Source organism: Thermobia domestica, chromosome 3 (genome assembly GCF_964235325.1).
Source record: "Thermobia domestica chromosome 3, izTheDome1.hap1.1, whole genome shotgun sequence".
Classification (NCBI taxonomy): domain Eukaryota; kingdom Metazoa; phylum Arthropoda; class Insecta; order Zygentoma; family Lepismatidae; genus Thermobia; species Thermobia domestica.
In genome coordinates this window covers 187,124,324-187,141,612 of record NC_137456.1, presented here as the reverse complement: position 1 = coordinate 187,141,612, position 17,289 = coordinate 187,124,324, and the positions used below count along the sequence as shown (strand labels likewise).

General features: G+C 35.7%; 1 protein-coding gene across 2 annotated transcripts in view; it reads right to left on the bottom strand.

The window, feature by feature from the left end:
- Cortactin (cortactin) overlaps positions 1-17,289 on the bottom strand; it is a 773,732-nt gene that overhangs the window by 698,250 nt on the left and 58,193 nt on the right. For both annotated transcript variants that reach the window (XM_081752063.1, XM_081752064.1), the window contains exon 2: positions 8,437-8,603. In XM_081752063.1, coding sequence (XP_081608189.1) covers positions 8,437-8,603 — 167 coding nt within the window. The remainder of the gene's footprint in view (positions 1-8,436; positions 8,604-17,289) is intronic.

Here is a 17,289-nt window from a genome sequence, read left to right as displayed (position 1 = left end):
AACAATTTGTAGAGATAAATTTCATTAATGAAGACAACTTGTATATCGAAACTCACAGATCAACACCTTCTATGGTTAACATAGGAGTTCCTCAAGGATCAGTCTTAGGACCAATATTATTTCTTTTATATGTTAATGATCTACCACTTTATATCACTCATGGTAAGTTATTTCTGTATGCAGATGACACAAATATACTTGTAAAAGGACGTAATTTAACTGAGTTGCAAAATAATGTAAATATAACAGCAAGAGAGCTCGAAACTTGGTTACACCACAATATCTTAATTATTAACACCGAAAAAACCAAATGTTTATATTTTTTCCCAACTAATTCATCATCGATTAAACCTTCGTTTACAATTAATAATAATAATGTGGAATGTGCTTCAAATACGAAATTCTTAGGATTAAACCTAGATGACAAACTTAAATGGAAACATCATATAAACAATTTATGCCAAAATTTATCTTCTATTGTTTATATGGCTTATACACTTTCCTCTGTTCTTAACCTAGACACTTTAATTTCATTATATTATGCGTCATTTTATTCCCGAGTACAGTACGGTATTGCCTTCTGGGGTGTCACTAATGATTTGTTTACAATATTTAGATTACAAAAGAAAATAATCCGTATCATTACACATTCCCATTTTCGTAGTAGTTGTAGAAGTAAATTTCGTGAACTCAAACTGCTTACGATACCGAGTTTGTATATATATGAGGTATTAAAATTAGTTAGAAAAAATATAGATAACTACTTAACGCATGCCGACGTACATGAATATAGAACTAGAAACTGTGATAAATTTGTAATACCGTCACACAGAACAAGTATGTTTGAAAAAACTACATTTTATAGAGGTGCGGTGCTATATAATAAAGACGAATTGAAATACATAATAGATGATATAAAGTTTTTGAGAGAGGTTAAAAATATGCTAATTTGTAAATCTTATTATTCTGTAGATGAGTATATAGGTGAATAATCATTTATTATTTCTGAAGGCAATAAAATTTGGTATGTAGACATATTGTAACCATTAGATTAAATAATAAATCTTTATTTTTTCCTTCTTTTATTGTAAAAAAATTTTAGTTTTTATATTCGTATGCTTATAGTTTGTTTGTATGTGTTTATTAACTCTGTATTTAACCAATGTATTATTGTGAAATGACATGTTCTATACCATATGTACAAATTTGTGTACTTTGTATGGTCAAATGAACGCAAATAAATCAAATCAAATCAAATCAAATTCAATTTTATTGTACTTTCCTCCCTGTCGAACTTTTGTGTTTTGTCTGTATCATGTTTAAGTCCTTATTTCACTATACCGTTTTATTTCATGGTCATTGTACTTGAAAAAAATAAATACATACTTTTCTAAATTTTACGGTTAATACTGAATTTGTCACTACTGCATTGTTGATGTTTATCTTTTAATTTTCTGTACTGAAACACTAACAAATTTGTTCTACTATTACCATTTGCTTTGTACTATTGATTTGCTCATTTTAGTCTTAATATATAAGGTTATAAAAATCTTTAGGTTTGTATATTTCTTAATACTATCCAAGTTTCTTAATGTATAACTAGCTGAACCTGCGGTCTCTACAAACCGCATCATTCATATATGAGCATGAATCTCCTTGTCACTCCTCACAACATCTATACATATCCCTTTACAGACACAAGTGAAAGACGTCTTGATAAAAATCGTCAAAGGGTACCATAAAAGGGGGATTTTTTTCGATTATTTTTTCAATATTTCGCACCATTTGCAAGATTTCAGCCTACTTCCGGTTGGAGTATCTAATTCATGTATGATTAGTGTTTGTTCTGTTCTTGCATGCAGTATGTATTAAGCAAATATATTATACACACAATTAATTATAATGTCAGTGATGCATGGTATTCGTTGGGCAAAACACTCCAAACAATAAAGATTCACCTGAGACTGAAGAAATGGTTACCCTTCGTTTTTCATTATCATTTGCCCACGAACCAAACGCCTGAGTGATATACAACCGTTGTATACAAATAAGTGTTGTTGGAATGTACAAATCGTAGGATATGATGGTTTACTTTTTTAAAATTTCAACACTTCCAGTGTACACTAAAAGATGTAATACAGAAATAACGGCAATGTTTTTTTAAATATTCAATTAGAACTGGACAATCTACACAAAATTTGACTCGACCACTGAAAGCGGCACGTTTCTAGCACTTGTGATTTACGAGATCTCATTGTCAAAAGGATTGGAGACAAAAATATAAACTTTTCTTTGGAGACAAACATGTTATCAAAATCTGTAGGTTAGTATATTTCTTAATTCTATCTAAGTTTATCACATTAAACGTTAAATAAATGTCAGAAACCTTAACCAAAGATACTTACAAAGATTCTGGTTCAATATTTTCACAACTTTCTCATTGTAATTACATTGGGAAACATACTGATACTTTAACTAGAACTAAGTACACTACTATACATATGAGTACAATTTCGCGAAAGTACGGCTCAGCGTAAATTTTTATGATCCAATTCTGCCATATCATGCTTAAATGAATGGAGAAATAGTAAAATTAAAGAATTTACACATCTTAATCAAAATTTCTTGAACGGTGTTATCAATGAATTGAATATAAGTGAATATGCCGTCAGGGAAGCAAGGGAAATTGTGAAGAATAAAGGAATTTTAGATACTCCTGATGTGAAAAACGGAAAACAGTTGAATGAAACCACAGTTAAAATAGTGAATAACATTTATGTTGGTGATGAACATTTGAAAATTCTGTTTGGATTTTTTTTTTTTTTTTTTTTTTTTTTTTTTTTTTTTTTTTTTTTTTTTTTTTTTTAATGTACATGTGGAGAAGGCATTATTATTAGGGAACGTAAGAAAAATCTATTAAACATTTATCCCATAAGAAATACTGACCAAAGCTTCAATAAGCATTGTATTTTAAACTATAATTTGTTACAGTTTCGGATATCTACCATATCCTCCATCAGACACTATAGAACATAAATGATACAGACATATATAGTCATCTTTATGAAGATGTCTGAATTCTATTGGCTGAAGCCTTCAGCCAATCCCGTAGGTGCCCGTCTCCGTTTTTCTGCCAATCAGTGCTGCCATTTTTGGTCCTTAAAGGATCTTTTTCAATTCCATCCTCCTGTCTATGCTACCCAACATTCTCTGCCATAATTCATTAATAGCTATTAACATCCCAACATTAGAATTGGATTTTTAAATTTTGAATGCTACACCTTAAATTGTGTATATTAGCAGGATCTTCTGGGACACATTCCGTCCACGTGTGCACACTAAATTAAAATGCTATTCTCGTACTGTATGCAAGTCATATAGAAGACACACATCAAGACTTGATTTGTCATCTGGTTTGCTCATTGAACAGTCAGGATTACATGCCGAGGTACCGTTTCCAGTGTCCCTCCAACGAAAATCTGAGGTGGCTTCTGCTTGTAAATTCGAGGATTTTGATTCTGGTGAACAAGTAATATTATCAGTGGGCATCAATAGACAGAAAGAACTGGCAACAAGTATATCACACTGGACGAGTATGTGACAATTTTGATACGAAACGCTTTGTCCGTCCAACGACAAGTATCAGAGCAAAACCAGTAAGAGATATCAATATCGTGGTTTTCTGCAACCAATTTAGCGTCCATAGAATAAATTCCATTTCCTCTGTTAACTATTCAAACCGGAAATGATTCAAATCAGTTTCAATGTTTATCGTTATCGCCATATAATGAAAATGGTAAAAGACAGCGAGAAGCTGTTTCTTGCAAACGATTCACTGCCTCAAGAAATGTACCATGAACAACAAGAACACACTACCAAAACCGAAAACATTTAAAATTTAATATTACTTCCAGTTTCAATGCTGTTTTCCATAGAGCAAAAAAGATAAGAGATGTCGAAATGCAGTTTTATGCAGTTGATTTAGCGTCCCAAGAACAGGTTCCATCTCCTATGTTTATCTTCTATTCAAACCGGCAGTGGCTCAAATTAACAATTTTCGGTTTCCATATTTATCGTTGAAGTGCATAAATGGTAATAGATAACGACAAGCAATTTTCTACAATCGATTCAGAATCTCCAAAGTACATACCATCACAATCCCTAACATTCTATTAGAACCAGAAGTTACTGAAATTTACTACTTCCGGTTTTAATACTGATATCCGTAGAGCAAAATTGGTAAGGGATATCGAGATGCAGATTTCTGCAATCGATCCAGCTTCAACAGTAAGTCCTACCTTCTCCCTTAACCATCTATTCAATCCGGAAGTAATTCAAATTAGCGATTTCCGGTTTCACTTTTATCGTCATAGAAGGCATAGCAAGTAATGGCTTCTTGATATAGATTAAGCGTCTGAGAAACAGGTTTCATCTTTGATCTTATTAATCTATTACAGCTAGTAGTTATAGATGTACTACCTCAAGTTTGGGTACTGAATTCTCATAATTTGAAAGTCTTCCGTAATTTCACACTGTAAACCGAAACTCACTTGTTTTGTTTATCATCTTCTTTCTCTAGGCCCCCAAACACTTTAACACCAACGAAACTTATTACTTGAGACCTGCGTGACTACATCGACCTAATAGTGTACCAATACCTTGCTCACATCGATGCACTAACACTTTACAGACAACACGAAAAGCTGGTGCGTCGGCTGTCCGGGTGAAACACTACTAACAATCCACTCAAAGACCACTGGTTTTATTTCACTGTCTGTTACAAGTACCTATAGCTTCAATTTTTAAAAAAGCGGCCAGGAAATTGGTCTACCTCATAGTGATAACGCGCACTGCTTAAAATGAGAAATTTACAAAAAGAAGTAACAAGAGTGCGTTTTTTTTTTTTTTTTTTTTTTTATGTACAATAATCTTGATGGTATATATATATATATATATATCGGGTGTTGCAAAATAAGAGTTACAACTCTTGGGAGGTGACTCCTGCCACTGAGACAAGAAAAAAAGTTCCCTTGAACTTTCGGCTATCGGACATAGTTTCGGATCTACAAGGTGCCGAAAACGTGGGAAAATGACTTTCAGACGCCAATAGTTCGGAAACTATCCAACGTAAAGACAGCGGGTAAAAAATTCACTGAAGAAGTCATACCTGCTGTATTGAATTTTGCATGTTTCACAATCCTACCATGCACGGGCAAGGGATTCCCCAAAGGATAATCTGTCCCAGATAATCTGCCAAATGAAAATTGGTCTAAATCGATATGAATTGATAGTGTTTCTACCAGGTAACAATAATTCGTTTGTATTAAGTCAACATCTGGAACAAATACAAAATGGTGGAAATCTTCATGCCCGTTATGTGTGGTTGCATAATCGCCAGGTACGGATGCTTGCCAACAGTGACGTTCTGAGTATTACGTGTAGAGAATTTTATTCAAATGCTCTAGAAAGACTTCTGGAGTGTCGGTAGAGCACAACAGATGAAGCAGGGTGATTCACATGTGTGGAAACACTTAACGATAAATGCCCAGAAATCACTCATAGTAAGTAAACGGGAGTTCAAACTGTCGGAAATGTTAGGAATAGCATCAAGAACATGAAAGCCATTGCTGATTCACCAATAATATTCCCTCAATCCGATGCAATATGATGTGCACGGTTGGATACCAATAAGGATGCAACAACTGACGCCAAGTTGAAATTCAGCAAGGGGACTCACAAAGAAACTGGATAAACTAAATGAATGTCACTAGTGGGATCGCATGAACGATATTGAAATGTGACCAATGTGTGTGTTGATATTAACATGTAGCTAATGGACAAATGTCAACATGTCCCACTACTGCTGGGACACCATCCCAAATGCGAAAACTAGGAAAATAACGTTGTACATTCTGCTATTACATTTGGTGCACTTTTTGGTAGAACGTAACTAGAACAAGACTGTATCAATGTCCCTCTTTGGAACATTGTCCCACAGTCGACACATATGAAAAGAAATAGCTTAATCCATGGTTCAAATTCTGAGAGAGTGTAAAAATAACAAACTTGTATCATGTCCCACGTCTCTGTCTTGTATCATGTCCCACGTCAATATAGGAAAATACATTCAAAAATTCGTATCTTACACATAGTGCCAAGGCAAAGACAAAATGAACCAATTTGGCACATGTAACACTACTGCTGGAACACCATACATATGGAAAATAAAACGACATGAGAAATAGGAAGAAACGTCTTAAAGCTCTGATTGTTTACAACTGTGCAGTAGGAATAAAATGAAACACACAAGCATGTCGCGAGGCTGTACAAGAGCGCTTGCAAACAAAGTGGGTACTCCTCAAACAAATGAAAACATAGAAAGTGAGGCACCCTCGAACCCTCAAGGCTAGAGCGCTCGCTTTCGCTGGCGTGGTCGCATTTTCCAAACCTACTGGGAGCCCACGGCCTCAGATTCAAGACCCGAGTTGTTATTTTCCTATTTTTTGCACGTGGGACGGTGTCCCAGCACTAGTGGAACGTGTTGACATTTGTCCATTAGCTACATGTTGATATCAACACACACATTGGTCACATTTCAATATCGATCATGCGATCCCACTAGTGACATTCATTTAGTTTATCCAGTTTCTTTGTGAGTCCCCTTGCTCAATTTGAACTTGGCCTCAGTTGTAGCATCCTTATTGGTATCCAACCGTGCACATCATATTGCATCGGTTTGAGGGAACATTATTGGTGAATTGGCAATGGCTTTCGTGTTCTTGTCGCTAATCCTTCCATTTCCGACGCTTGAACTCACGTTTACTGAGTATGAGTGTATTTCTGGGCATTTTTCGTAAATTGCTTCCACACATGTGAATCACCCTGCTTCATCTGTTGTTCTCTACCGACACTCCAGAAGTCTTCCTAGAGCATTTGAGTACAAATTCGCTACACTTAATACTCAGAACGTCACTGTTGGCCAGCATTCGTACCTGGCGATTATGCAACCACACAAAACGAGCATGAAGGTATCCGCCATTTTGTATTTGTTCCAGATATCGACTTAATACAAACGAATTATTGTTACCTGATAGAAACACTATCAATTCATATCCATTTAGACCAATTTTCATTTGGCAGATTATCCGGGACTCCCTACGTTCCTTTGGGGAATCCCTTGCCCGTGCATGGTAGGATTGTGAAACATGCAAAATTCAATACGGCAGGTCTGACTTCTTCATTGAATTTTTTACCTGCCCTCTTTACGTTGGATAGTTTCCGAACTATTGGCGTCCGAAAGTCATTTTCCCACGCTTTCGGCACCTTGTAGATCCGAAACTATGTCCGATAGCCGAAAGTTCAAGGGAACTTTTTTTTTTGTCTCAGTGGCAGGAGTCACCTCCCAAGAGTTGTAACACTTATTTTGCAACGCCCGATATATTATATATATATATATATATATATATATATATATATATATATATTAGCTCAACAGATTTTCATGAACATTAGCCACAAAATTTAAAGTGATAAATTGCTTACACACTGAGCTATGATTCTTTTGTGCTATGCTCTAAGCAATATTAGATGGCCTCAAGAACGACCGCGATGCTTGCAATTTTGAAACTTTAATCTTGTCTGAAAATTTTAAAGGTTTCAAAAGGAGGCAAGATTACTGACATATATGTTTTAATATTTATGTTTAGTATGAACATAAGGTAAGTAAATTAGAAGCGAAAAACTTAAATATGAGCAAATTTCCTTCTATTGCCAACACTATAAAAGGGAGTTTCACTCCTTGGGTATGACTTGAGTGGATTCAAGCTCTTTCTACTACAGTACATAAAGACATACAGTATATTCCTTTCCTTCAATGTTTCAGAAAGTCGAAGGAAGCCAAAGATAATATACACTCTTGTTCTAGTGTTGTTCACTGAAGATTTTCAAGATTTACGATTGTTTTGTTCAGAACTAAATTTTAGAAGAATTTAGCTATGCTGCGATTACGAAGTTAATAAAAGTGAACACAAAAAAAATCACCAGGGTCACTAGTTAATTATGGCTATCAAGCACAGATTTCTAAGACTGCAACGCCTGTGATTTAGTATCCTTGCTCGAAATGTTTTAGTTTCCTTTCAAACAAATGTCTTATTTAGGTTTTTTTTTTCTTTCTTCTTTTTTCACTCTCAACTATCTCTTTCCCCTCAAATTAAACTACTGCTTTGTGGTTTTCTTTTAATGATGTGTGGAGTAATTACTTCTCACTATTTCTTTAAATTACTTTCAACGCTCCCCGGCTGGTAAAGTTATGAGCGCAGATATTATATCTAATTCCTAATAATAAACTTCAGAGGAAAATGGACTGAGCAGGAGCAATGGAGTAACAGGATATAATACCCTATTGCAAAATAATAATAATAATAATTTTGTACTTACTCGATTGAACCCGCCGTTCTTCCTGATCCTTCTACAGTTCTGGAGCCCCATCTCTGCTCCTGTTCTGAGACATCATTCACAAAATCTGGATCTGTGTCCCAGTCATCATCATTATTTCCATTGATTATTTCTAATTGTGTACCCGCTGTCGCTTTCCACAAAGACATCTGGAAATCAAAGTTTACTAATTATTTCCAAACGTTTAATTCCTCATTAAAGTTAGAGATTAATAGGAGAGAAGACTGAAAATAACACCCTCTCTCTTCCTACCAAAGGTTTCATAGTTAGCGAAACAAAAACAAACCTATAATATAAATTTACCTATTTTTCAATGTAACAACCCAAATGTTTCAGACATTCGCTACCTACCGTCTCCCTTGGGTACTGGCTCCTAGAATAGTCCGTAAAGAAACAGTTGATAACAACCTGGTTCAGGAGCTCGTGTCCTGTTCAAGCGCAAATTAGCAATGATAAAATAAAATAAGTGATATAGCATAGGTAGCCTCAGCGGTTCTAAAATTCAGGTTTAACTGTAATTACTTTTGTACACACACCTGCGTATATACGACTGGCAAGCTGATGACTACATAAGTAGAGATGCAAGGGCTCGGAAAAAAACGGATTTTTTGGAAAAAAAAAAACTGTTTTTTCTGCTTCGCTTTTCTGCTTGGGAAATTTTGTGCTTTTTTTTTTTTTTTTTCAAAATTCTGCTTTAAATTGATAAAGCAGGCTTTGTTTCGCTTCTCTATAACACAAAAAGTCATTTAATTAGTGGTTGATGCTGGTAATAATATAAAATCTCGAAAATAAACTATGAATTTCGAAAAGATATTTCAAACAATTTTTCTTCAACATATTTACATTATGAATTCCACAGGATTAACCAATGTATATAATAAGAATTTTTTAACCTCTTATATACAAAAGTAAGCAGAGTTGGCAAGTACCATGGTTGTTTTTGAAAATGCCAAAAACCCGTGTTTTGGGGGATGTTTAAACCAGGCTTTTTTGGTTTAAACAAGGCTATTTTGGTTTAGATTTTTTGCTTTGTGTATTTATATTACATATTCACAGAAATAAGTTTGTTTCGCCTTGGTGTTATTATGCAACAGCGGGATTATGCCGGAAGAATTCCCATAAGCTTAAAGAAGTCCGGTCAGTAAATTTCTTAAATTGAGAATCTCCCGCCCTAGCCATCGGGAAAATCCCGTCATTACTTGAAATGTAAGACAATAACGGGAAAATCATGTTATTGCTTTGCATGTAAAATTTAAAGGTCAACGTATCATAATCAGTACGCTAAAACTGAGGTATTAAATTACAAATTTAGTACGTAGATATCATTGAAAGTCCAATCCAAGCTAATGTTGGAAGCTACGTAGGCAATCGATAAATTTTGCCAATTTCTATCAATATATTTAAGCAATCTTGGCTTCTTTATAAAACAACAGGCATTTAGACATGCAGAAATATACAATTTGGTTTCGTTTCGTATGTTTAGGCTTAACATCCTTACCAAATACCGAGGTTATCAAGGAGAAGACTTTCGCTTAAACTGACATCCGAACCGCTACTTGGTTTACGCATGAAAGAAGGGTTGTCGTTCGACCGAGAATTGAACATGGGAAACCTTGATTAAAAGGTGAAAGGGAAATAAAACTATTGCAGGTGGTTTGATATCTGGAAACGTCACCATGAAGTTCACACGATTCACATTTTTCATTCTTTTTATTTTTTTAGTTTAAACCAGTTATTAAAAAAAAGTTGGTGTAAACCAGCCAACCCTAAAAGTAAACACTTCTTTTTAAAAAATACACAAATAACCAGCAAAATAGTATGTAGTATTTTTACTTCAAAAAATTCCATACTCTCTTTTTGAAACAAAATAAAATTAAAATAAAACATAAGAGAAATACTTAGATTTATATGATGTACTTAAAGGCTGCACATCTAGAGCTTTTGGTTCTGTATATTCTTGAAATTCTACAGTTAAGTTTTGTAAAACCACCATCACGGTTTACCCAATCCTCAAGTTTTTTGAATTTTTAACAAGAGAGATTCAACATATCATTACGGAATCCCCCCCCCCCAAAAAAAAAGGACTACGGGATATAAATTAAGTTAAGCTAAATACAACTGCTCAACAAACATGACTGAGTGATTAGCTTTTGCGCTTCTATCGGGAAGTCCGGGATTCAACCAGCATTCGACCATTCTGACAAAGTTTTTCTTCATTCCATCTGTGAATGTAGAAATAGTGCGTGTACTGTGAGTTGGCCGACTTCCTTTCTTATTGTTTTTAAATCGTTATTATTACTAATTACCAGCAGTGACGGTTTTGCGAAGATTAGGGTGGCAGTCTTTCGGACTGAAGCCCGTTCCCCAAAATTACGGAATGTTTGCAACAAACGAAATATCTATTAGTTATGCCTTTACTCATAAACTTTAAGCTCCCTTCAAATAAAAATTACGAATGTTTAGAAAAACTAAACATTAGTAAGAAAAACCCTTCCCAAAATAATTTTCTAAATCCACCACTGATTCTCAGTATAAAATGATTTTTAAGGTTGTATCCGGAAGATTATTGCTAAACATATAAACGAAACGAAATATTAATTATGCCTGTAATCAAACTTCAAGCACCTCCCAAATAAAATTAGGACTTTTTTAGGAAACGACACAATCAGAAAAAACCCTCCTAAAGTACTTTTCTAAATCCGCTACTGATTATTTGTATAAATTGGTATTCAAGGTTGTGTCCGGAAAATTATTGCTAAATCACTTCATAGCTACAGTATAACAGAAATGTGGAAGTACGATTTGACGGATATATTGAAAAACGTACGCTTTGACGGATAAATAGAAAAACGGGCAAGTTTAACTTTTGCGCTAGAAGCTAGAGTACTAAAAGCTCTTAGAAATGTAACACGGATGACAACCTAAAATGATTTAGAGAAGAAAAAAGATGTCGATAACTCAAAAGTTAAAATAAAGTTAAATAGCCTCTAAAATTGCCCTCAAATACTACATTCTTCATGTTAGCTTTAATTCATAAAACATGTGCTCCATCCATCTTGATAGTGAATTACAGAGCTAAAAATGGCATTTAGGTCATGGAATTCTTATCTAACTATAGAATATACTATAAGAAAGCTATTTAAATAGAAAAATCATGAAAATGAAAAAAGCCAAAATTTCCATAATTCTCGTTTTTTTTCCCAAAAAAAGCCCGCTTTTTATGTAAAAAAAAAAACATCGATTCAAAAAAGCCGGCTTTTTTGCATCTCTATCCATAAGTATTCGCACACACACAAATGAAAAGAAGAAAACTACCTCGAACGAATTCCTATTTATTGAATGGATGCAAATATATATATGCAGTAGTAAAAGAAAGGATACTGATAACACACAAATTTTCACTTGATACAGCATGAATGCTTGAGCGAACGACACTGCGCACACACTTTAGAAATATCTATCTATTAAAATGCTACAACAGCAATTACAAGCGCCTGAGCTCCAACCTGTAACTTTAGCTTTCAAATCTTTCATTTACGGTTATGTGTGATTTCACGTTTAACAGAGACAAACATTTTAAGTATTTGTACTTTAAATCGTCTAAATTAGTTAACTATATCTTTTACATAAAGTTTATGATATAAAATTATTGTTCAAAGCCTTTGTATTTTAATAAGCCTTCTCTAAAATCAATGCATGTGAGTTGTGCTTCCATCTTCCGAGTTCTTGTAAACTAAAAGTTAATGATATTTATATGTTTGTGGTCAATCCTTTCGACAATGAGATCTCGGAAACTACAGGCTCTAGAAAGACGACGTTTTCACTGATCGATTGGAATTTTGCGTAGATTGTCCAGTTCTAAATGAGTATTTAAAAAAACATGAGCATTATTTCTTTACTACATCTTTTAGGGTACACTGGAAGCGTTGAAGTTAAAAAAAAAACTAAAGCATCATATCCTACGCGTTATAAATTCCAACACCACATTGTTGTATATTGGGATTGTATATGTCTCAGGCGTATGTTTCATGGCCAAATAATAATGAAAAAGGAAGGATAACCATTTCTCGAGTCTAAGATACATCTTTATTTTTTGAGTGTTTTGCCCAATGAACACCACTGGCATTATAATTAATTGTATATGTAATGTATTTGCTTATTACATACTGCATGCAACAAGAAAGAAAACACTGGTCATACATGAATTAGAAACTCCAACCGGAAATAGGCTCAAATCTTGCAAACGGTGCGAGATATTGAGAAAAAATAATCGAAAAAAAATCTCCCCTTTATGATACCCTTTGCCGATTTTTTAAAAATCAAGACGTCTTTCATTTGTGTCTGTAAAGGAACATGTACATATGTTGTAAGGAATGAGAAGGAGATTTATTCTCATATGCGAATGATGCGCTGTGTAGAGAGCGCAGGTTCAGCTAGTAAAACACTTAATATCGCACGTGAAAGATATATATATATATATATATATATATATATATATATATATATATATATAGCAAATGAAAACACTGAGAATATAGACCTTTTGGTTATTCTTATCATCACATTCACTGAATTACTATCTACGTCAAAGTTGGGCTTTTACTGCGAAACAGGGGCAATGAGTATAGGGATTGGGTAGAGCACTAGTTTCCAACGAAATATTGTAGCTCGAAGAATGACGCACTTATAAAATTATAGAAGGAAAATCTTGTTCACTTTTCCTGTTGAGGCTGTAGCTATAATCCCACAAAAAACATAATACTTATTCGTATGAGGGTCACTACTAAAGTTTTGAGATACGCATTGTTGTGGCACAGTATTTGAATTCCAACAATTGCGTTCGGTAGTGGTATCCAGAGCGAAGAAGCGAAGCAAGTTTCAACTCGCCTCGCTTATCGGCGTGGCCGTATCGCCTTCCCTTGTTTGTTGATGTGAGCAGTATTCGGCTGTCTAGAATGGAGCTCGAAAGGGAACATTTTCGGGCAATTATCCTTTACGATTTCAAAAGTGGTTTGAATGAGACGCAAAGCCTTGACCGTTTGCAGGGGCCATTTGAGGACCTTGCTCCTTTCCGTGCTACAATTTTTCGGTGGTTTGGTGAATTCAGAAAAGGCCGGACATCGCTTAAAGATGAAGAGAGAGCTGGGCGTCCGGCAACAGCTGTGTCAGATGAAAACATTGCCGCTGTGGAACAAATGATTCGAGAAAATTCTCGAACAACTTTCAAGGACTTTGGATCGCCAGCAGTAACAAATTCTTCATGATCATCTTCGACTCAGGAAGGTTTCATCTCGTTGGGTGCCTCACACTTTGATTGAACGGCAGAAGCGCATACGGATGGAATGATGTGAAGAAATGCTTGCAAGATTTGATGGAGGCAATTCTCGACGCGTCTCTGACATTGTTACTGGTGATGAGACTTTGATCTATTAATTTGACCCTGAAAATAAACGCCAGTCTACAGTTTGGATCTTTGCAAGACTAAAATCCACCCACGAAAGTGAAGCGACCGCGAAGTGTGGGGAAGAAGATGGTCGCAACTTTCTTCTCCAAATCTGGCCATGTTGCAACTGTTCCACTTGAAGAACAAAGGACTATTACTGCTCAGTTGTACACCACTGTTTGCCTAACAAAAGTGTTTTAGAAGCTTCGGGAACGGCGTCCAAGAACTGGATTGCGTGGGATCCTGCTTCATCATGACAACGCGTCCGCACACACGGCCAACATCACAATTCACTTTTTAGAATCTATGGAGGTCAAACTTATGACTCATCCGCCGTATAGTCCTGACCTGGCCTCTTGTGATTTTTTCTGTTCCCCAGGATCAAAATCCCATGCGTGGGAAGAGATTTTGCAGCCCTGAAGAAGTTGTAGTGGTTTACGAGAATGAACTTTCAACACTTGAAGAAAAAGACTGGCAACACTGCTTCCAAAAGTGGTTTCGAGGATGCAAATGTGTGCACAGTGTAATGGTGAATACTTTGAGAAAATGTAAGTGTTAAATTGATTTTAAGTACGTAAGTTATTTCACATCTCAAAACTTTCGTAGTGACCCTCGTAGCCATTTACATACTAGAACATAAGTAAGTTCGTCCAACGTAGGCTCTTCGTGCGATCCTCTCTTAATACCAGCGCAAACTCCTCGCTTCTGCCAACACCTGGGAAAATCCCATTGCCATGTCCCTGGTTGGCAGTGTCTTTTAAAATTTAGTATGAAAAATACACAAGTTTATACATTCATACTTGGTGCAAATATAGTTGTGGTATAGTCAGTAGTTCTGGCAACACGTGTTTTAATTTCGTGAGAACAAAGAACTAGAAGTTGCAATTTAAATGAACGTTGCAGACCAACTTTAAGAATTCAGTCTATAGTTGATGGATTCTTCACATAGCAGTTCAATGCAAAGTAGTTTAATAAAAAAGAATACAGATTGGCAATTGTGGAGATTAACCATTCTGTCTGCAATTCACGCAGACTGTGGGCACAGTTCCCACAGTATCTGAGATAACAAAATATCGATGTGTCAGACTGCAACAGTCGGTGTGCACCTGCCTGCAATGTAACAATTTTGTATCTAAAAGATTTCCTAAGCGTTGATAACACTAGTTAACAAAGGTTTTGTTACATAAAAGGAAATACCTGTTCTTAAAGGAACTTTTTGCGCTGAATTCGAATATGCACTCGGTTTTTCTCCATCACGTACGATTTTCCCGTAACAGAGGGATTTTCGGGAAATTCCCTCAAAAATTTCCCTTTTCGTTTATTTTACACCCCAAGATCTTGTCCCCTTGCATATACTAACATAGAAATTATACCTAAGTATACTTTGATTCATATTTAACAAACCCTCCAAGTTTCGTAATAATCGCTTTATTCTTTCTAGAGAAATAAATATGTTTGTATGTATACTGTGTGTACTGTTTATTGCACCTTATAGTAATGCTTTCAGATCTCTTAAGTTGAGGTAAAACGTTTTGCTTTATTACCACAAACACATATATAAAATATAATATAAATACAATATAATTTACAAGTGTGACAATTTACAATAAACAATAATACAAATGTACCAAAAGGTCATGAAAAGACAATCAAAACTATCACAATATATGAAACTTTCATTGGGTTACAAAAACGTACACTACTTCCTTCTTTTGTAAGAAATGTTGCATTCTCTAACAAGACCCCAACAATAGTCCCCCATCATTGAAGGATCCCATCGTCCCTGATACCTTTTCTCCATTGCCATTATATCTTGGTGGAATATTTCCCCCTGTTCGTCGCTGAGAGCACCTAGGTTAGCAGGAAAGAAGCTGAGGTGGGAGTGCAAAAAGTGGATTTTTAAAGACATCCTACAACCCAACTCTTTGTATTTCTGTATCATGTCCTGTACGATTTCTGTGTAACTCTCATCTCAGCTTCGTTATTGCCCAGAAAGTTGCGCACAACACACTTAAATGCTGTCCTGGCAGCTACCTCAGCACTGTTTAACTTGCTGTCAAAGCTATCATCAAGCATTAATTTCCTAATTTGGGGACCAATAAACACTCCCGCTGAAATCTTAGCATCACTCAGGTTAGGGAACTTATCTCGCAAATACTTGAAACCTTCATCAGATGTGTCCATGGCTTTAACAAAGTTTTTCATAAGTCCTAACTTGATATGAAGTGGCGGTAGTAATATCTTACTAGGATCTACCAAAGGAGCGTATTTGACGTTGCATTCTCCAGGTACGTAATTCACTCTAGGTTCCCATTCCTTCACTTCATAATGTTTGTCATCAGCTCGGCTATCCCATAAACATAAAAAACATTGGTACTTCGTGTAACCGCACTGCAGTCCTAATAAAATACCAACTACCTTGAGATCACAACATATTTGCCAACAATGGTCCTTGTAATTTATAAGATTTAGCAAAGTTGACATGGTGTCATAGGATTCCTTAATCTTCACTGAGTGCGCAAGTGGTATAGAAGGTTTTTTATTTCCATTATGTAAAAGGACAGCTTTAAGGCTGACCTTTGACGCGTCGATAAATAACCTCCATTCTTCTGGAACGTAAGGAATTCCTAGCTCCGCCATCAACCCATTTATATCCGTACATACGCACACATTATCTTGCATTGAGAAATAGCTTGAAAATTGAACATGCCTTTTCCTGTACACTGATATGTTCGTTTCTGCATCCAATAAGTTCCACTGCTGGAGCCTTGATCCCAGAAGTTCCGCCTCTTGTTTTGTCAGGTGCAAATCACGGACTGGGTCATTAAGTTCACATTGCCGGATGAAATGTGGCTCGCGAACACAGTCAGGGATGAACGTTGGATCCTTGGATGTACATGTTGATGTCGATGGTTCATCAAGGTCATGATCATCATCAGAGTCTTTTGGCCATATCTCTTCCCAGTTGGTAGGGGGCTCGGGAAGTGGAAGTTCATCCCCGTGCGGAATAGGTCTAATTGCGGATTTAACGATGGGATAACTTATTGTGTATTTGCTTTTTTTCGAATGTCCCTTAACTACTGTGAGACAAAAATAACAATCATCCAGATGGTTGGTGGGTTGTCTCCACACCATTGGTACAGCAAATTTCATGAACCTCCGTTTCCCTTTGGCCCATGCAAGTAAAATGACGTAGCACGACGCACAAATTATGTTGGGTGCCCAAGTTTTGTCCTGATCTCCCACACGACATCCGAAATATATATAATATGCTAGTTTCACCGATGGCGTAATGGATCTACACTGTCCTTTAACTACAAACTGGCCACACACATAACAAAAACTATTTGGTGAGTTAACACACGAACGCCGTCCTCTTGACGCCATTGTAC